Raw genomic sequence first — 6,000 nt, forward strand, 5'->3', positions numbered from 1 at the left:
ATCTGTGTTTTTGTTAGTTTTTTGTAGGCTGCTTAAACTGAAGACTATCCTACTAGCATAGTATGAATTGTATTTGCTGTGTATTTTTGAGAGCTTCACTTAACACATCTAACTTCCCTAGTATAAACCCTACTCAAGTGACTTTTGAAAGCTGATTACTCCCTGTATTTTACCTAAAATATTTTATGTTAATCACTGTTCATTAAGTGAATAAAAAATGAAAAGCTGAAGTAATGCATCTGTATGAGAGTGTTGTAGAGATTATTAGCTAATTTACTTCAGCTATTCTTTCTCATTGATCCATAAACCCAGCTTTCTGTCCCAGTTGAAAATATGTAAATCTCTATATTTGATCACTGAATGTGTGTCCTTACCCACGTTATGACGTGGTATAAGAACCAATGCCATCTCCAAAAATCTTGCAGGCCAGCTGGGTGAGCTYAAGGCAACAAAAAGTGCATGAAAAAGTAATGAAATACACCACATTTAGAGAATTAGTCGTCGTGTCCATCCTCCCCAGTGTCCATCCCCCTCCACTCTCCAAACAGCAATGCTGAAAACACTTTCCTGAAACGAATGCACTGTGAACCAGATCAGGAAGAGAGCTTTAGGGAAGTGAGAAGTGCATGGAAAGGAAAACTAAGAAGAGATATGCAACACTTGAAAGCATTTTATAATGCTCTGTTTAATGGAGCTTTATGAGGCTACTTTGTCTTTTAGATGTTGGTCCAGTTGAGATGCAGTAGAATTTGGTAAGAAAATTAATTCAAGTTATACAGTGAGCTCAAGTGAATTACCTTCAGTCGTTTTAAAACTGTGTACTTGTGTTGCCTGGAATGTGTTAAGTAATGATTTGCTTTTGAAATGCTGGAGCTTCACTAAGGCAATAAATCAGGTACTAGAATTACTTCTTTTTTTTTGTGTACCCCAGTGGTTATAGGCATTACTTTGTTATTTAACATACTTTTTGACTGCTGCTTCTTGGAGAAGATGAATTTTGTGGTCATCTTGAAATTGTAAAATTCAGTTAACAGATTTGTAGGGTCTGCATAGTAAGTTTGAGTCAGGAGCTATTATTTATTTCAAACTAGCAGGGATTTATATTAATCTTGAATATTTTTTCTTATTATTTCTTTATATTAATCAAGAATTAATGATTTGCAGTGAATTACTAATTGAGAGCTTGACTTTGTAACATGCTGAGAATTTTCTCTTTAGTAAGGTATTTATACAGGGTTTTGGTCTTAAGCCTGTGCGTAATCCCTCTGAAATGATACGAGACTACTTGTTTGGCTGGTCCAGTCTTCATTTTGCAGGACCAAAAGTTGCCTAAAGAATTGCCTGCCTGAAAGCATAAAGTGTTGGATAATGTATAATCAAGTAAGGATCAGACTTTTGCCTGTCAAAAAGTAATTGGCATGGTGGTCCTAAACCACTTAGACATGTTTAAAGTACTACCTATCTGTTCTGATGAGGTAGTTAGCATGCACAGTTTTTGAAGGTAGTATGTATTCATCTACCATTCAGGTACTCTGTGTTAGAATTTAAGGACCTGAAAGCATTCCTAATGCTTTTTATGGTATGCTAAAGGAAAGAAAAGACTTTCTATTATTTTACATAGAACATGTCATAGTGAATTATTAAACTTGAATGAGCATTGTAAGGAATTGCTGTAATGCCAGTAGTAGTGGTTGTGCTTAGGTGTATTTTGAACTGAAGCTGGATTTGTAATGTCTGTCAGTAATTTGATATAGATCAAAGAAGTCAGTGACAAAAAGTAGAACATACTACTTGAACAGAATCCTTGAAATAACAACAATAAATAGGCATGTTTTTACCCCAGATATATATTTTTATTCTACTTGTTTGCTTCCAAGTTTTATCTGTGTAGCATTGGATTTATTGTTGTGTTCACTAAGTGTGTAATGTTTCTCTCGCACAACAGAACAGTAGTATGGCAAATGAATCAAACATTGAAAATCTGCAGATGTTATAACTGGTCAGGCCAGGAATTAAATATACATTTTMGTTGGATGCTCTCAAAAATCGTGCTGGTTAGTGTTACAGAAACTTAATTTGGCAGTAGCTCAAGGGAAGTTCTTAATAAGCAACAAATATTAAAACTCATCAAAAAAGTTTAACTGTAGATATTCCTTGAAAAGCAGCTATCTTTACTTGCAAAAGTCTGTGTCATGCAACTCCCATTTAGCTGGTGGGTGAAACACCCACCTGTGTTGTCATCTCAAGGAATGAATGATAATTTTGCATTGCTAAGTGCCAAGCCAAAAGCATTCCTGGTAATACTCACTAAGCTTACATAGTTTTATGTAATGCTGGATTTGGCTTGTTATTATAAAAGCGCTTGCCCAAAAACTTGAATTTTGTAGCTTGAACCTTCACATTATCTAGATTAAATACATAAGACAAGAAATAGCCTAATTGAGACACGTCCTTTAGAGTAAGAATATTATGTGTTAGACTGGAAAATACAGATTTTAGTCATGCAGGCTGTATTGTCAGCTTTATCTTTATAAAACCACCTGCATCCAAAGTAATTTTTTGTTCTGGAAGATGTCTGTAGCACATTAATTCATAGATCATGTAAAGGCCCACAAAGTAAGACAGATTTGCCTAGTGTTTTTAAACTTAGAGGCTGCTTGAATTAGGCCTTTGGGCCTTTCTCTGAATTGCTGGTTACTGTAGGGTAAAACGAGTAGCAAGAAGCGATCTCACCTGCCTGCTTACTCCCCTAAAATCAGGGAAGCTTTGAGGTGCCCCATGCAGTTAGCTACACAAGGACTTGTTCGGCAAAGCATTCCAAATGGCTTCACATAAGAATTAGCAAAGCATATGAATTATAGTTCTTACAAAGTACTATTTTGGAGGTAACCAAACACACTTAAGAGGATACTATAAATGTTAATCTACTCTGACAGCAACCCAGAACACTGGCTTGGTTATGCATGTATTTTTTTTTTCTCCTGGGCAGCATGGAATGGGATTTTTGGGTGGCTAACCACGGAATGATACTAATGGCTTTCTTTTTTTCTCTTCACATCCCATTCTTTTCCATACCTTTTGTCCATATCCTCCCTTTTTTTCTCTCTTTTATTTGCCTTATATGATTTTGACACCCTTCCATTCTACAGTGTGACCAAGATCAGTGCATTCAGAGCACTAAATTCGTTTTGCAGGCTGCTGCCACCCCCCTACTACAGAGTGAGCCCAGCATAACTAGTGAAGAGCTACCTTTACCAGGAAAGACTACTATCAGTGGGCCTTGTGCAACCCTAACTCTAGGGCAACCAACACCACCATCTTCCATGCCAAATCTCACATCAGATTCAGGTTTGACAGACATGATACCATTAAAAGAGGAACATGAAGGTCATCAGTTTCTTACTCCTGAGGAAGCTCCGTCACCCCCTGGGATGCTGCCAACTGGAAGTCCTATTACACACAGCCATACAATGCACGTCCTGAGTCTAGCCAGTCAAGATTCATTGCATGAAGACTCAGTACGTGGTCTTGTGAAGCTTAGCTCAGTTTGAACAGCTTTTTTTGATGGCATTGCACCATTTCATGGTGTCTATACAAATCTTTACTCAACAGGAATGGCACTGTAAGACTTTGTAACATGCCTATATAATGGAAACTTTACCGCATAATGGAGTCTATTAAAAAGACAAATTATTTTTTCAATGGAGCTATGGCATTTTTTGACCAGATTGTTAATGGTTGTTCTTTGATGGTGACTATATTTTATTTTTAAGAAAAACCGGAAGCAGTCAATCTTTTGAAGTTTGGGTACAGCAAGTTGGAATTCAGCCTGTAGCAAAGATCATTGTACAGTACAAAAGAGAGAGACTATTGGATGTAAGTGTCATGCTCTGTGTTCTATGCTCTTGTAATACACACTTGTAAAGGCTTACCACACTTGTGGCCAGAATGATCTGCACTTACATGTTATGCTACTAATATTTGAGATAGAAAATGACCATTCCATTTGTTAATAATTATATAAAAAAAAAAAAAAGACTACAGATACGGATTGCATGCCACGCTACAGTATGTGTTACAGTGGTGTTGGTATTAAGAGAAAGTGCTGCTTTTTTTTATTTTTGACTTTCAAAGTGCTGTTTCATTTAAAAACAGTGCAACAAACAAACTAATGGACTATATTATTTTTTCAATTTATTAAAGTTTATTTTAAATTAATCAGTGGTGCCTAGAAGATGGAGAATTACTGATCTGATCATGTTACATATCATTTAACCTTCTGTTTAAGTGTTTAGAGTGAGGTATTGTGTTGTGCCATACCACAGATTCTTCCACTCCCTGATGTGATACAGTTGCCTGTGGACCTCCAATAAAATGACATCCTCTATTTCTTGGACATGTGTACGGTTATCCTTGCACACAATTTTCCKGGGGAAAAGGGGGAAATCATGATTTGATGACACAGGTTATAAAGGATTTAATTTGAATATATTTACATAACAAAACCAGAGTAGCAAGGAAAAGCTGGTTATGATTAGTGTTGTTTTAATATCTTTTATGGCTTTGGTGAGATGTGTACTTGTTCCCACAAGAGGTCTGTGTTTGGAGACAGTGGAGTTAGCATCTGCTTGCACCTTACTCCTTTGCTTCTTGTCATGTGGCTAAAGAGTGAGGGACCTGGCTCAAGATAGAGACAAGTTAATGGAGTAAAATCAAATGATAAATGATATGCATGGCCATCATGCTTCATTTGTATTTTCCTCTATTGTTTTTAATGTAAATGTTKATTTCAGAGAATACTTCTGTGCTTTTGTTTGTGCTTAAGTAAAACACGATGAACAGGTTAAGAGGACCTTAGTTAAGCTGAGAAAGCTTAATAGCTATAATACTGTATTTGCCTTGCTTTTCAGGATGTGGAACCTGGATTCTTCTTTTCTCAGGACAAATTTAAGTTCAGTGTGTGCTTTATCTGATGCTTCTATTGTGTGGAAGTGCTTAGCAATTAAGAAATGTGATGTTTCTGTATTGTTTGCGCATGGTCATTCACTGACATCAAGCTAAAAATCATTTTATTTCTATTTTTGTTGTTGATATTGAGGATAATCAGTCTGCAGAAATTCAGCCACCCATGCTATTGAAATATCAGACTGGATACTGACAAAAAATCTACTCTAAGATTTCATAAGGAACTTGTTTCTATAATTGATGATGCCAGCTTTGACCTGATTCAGTGTATAGAAAATAGCAACTCTGTCTTGCCATAACGGAAGTAATGGTCCATAGAAGAACCTGTGGCAGACAGGTCTGTCCCAGYTGTTGAACCCGTCTCTCAGCTCTTTTCTAGTGCTGGGATGGCCCCAAGTTCTTTCCAGCAGTGAAACTCAAGTGACTGACACTTTCTCAGTTGGCTGGTCTCCCACTAAATCAGCACTTATTTCTGAGCCTGTTCTGTGAGAGTCAGTCAAGCTTATCATCCTGATTTCATCTTTCCCTAATACAGGGWTGTTGTCTTTTCCCTGATGATAAAGATCATTATTTTAGGCAAATTATTCTTTTTAAGTCTTCCTGCAATACCTGAGGGATCTCTTGCTTCCGCAAATACCAGGTTTGTGGCAGTTTTGACGTAGAAAAGAAGGGATGAGGACAAGATTACAGARAGGTCTTTATATACTGTTTTCATTGTGGGCTTTTCACCATCACTTTCTGAACTTTCTGCTTTGTGTGTAACTGAAAAATAAGAAGAACCTAAGAAAATCAAAATAGACGTGCTGCTTTAAACAGGTATGCTAGAGTTACATATTTGATCAGATGATTATTTCTAGTCATTAAAGTGAGGCTTTTTTTTTAAGGGCTGTCTATATTTTTAAGGTTGGCATTTGAGAATAAAATATTTCAAGTTTGTCTATATATAATTTTATATTACCCTTATTTTAAATCTATTACCCTTCCCATTCCAGTCTTTTTTTCAGTGGTAACATCTCTAACCTCTCTGCCACAACT

The 6,000-nt window shown here is 36.5% G+C and overlaps 1 protein-coding gene across 5 annotated transcripts in view; it reads left to right on the forward strand.

Moving 5' to 3' along the window:
- The window catches only part of ZDHHC14 (zDHHC palmitoyltransferase 14), a 117,624-nt gene extending 113,228 nt beyond the window's left edge, over positions 1 to 4,396 (forward strand). For 3 of the 5 annotated variants that reach the window (XM_085297992.1, XM_085297996.1, XM_085297993.1), the window contains one exon: positions 3,150 to 4,396. In XM_085297992.1, coding sequence (XP_085154118.1) covers positions 3,150 to 3,551 — 402 coding nt within the window. In that variant the 3' untranslated portion in view covers positions 3,552 to 4,396. The remainder of the gene's footprint in view (positions 1 to 3,149) is intronic. The other 2 variants (XM_085297994.1, XM_085297995.1) reach the window with 1 other exon arrangement.
- Positions 4,397 to 6,000: the final 1,604 nt, after the last annotated feature.

The sequence above is a fragment of the Rhea americana genome, unplaced genomic scaffold, assembly GCF_003343005.1.
Source record: "Rhea americana isolate MKP2758 unplaced genomic scaffold, rheAme1 scaffold_134, whole genome shotgun sequence".
Lineage (NCBI taxonomy): Eukaryota > Metazoa > Chordata > Aves > Rheiformes > Rheidae > Rhea > Rhea americana.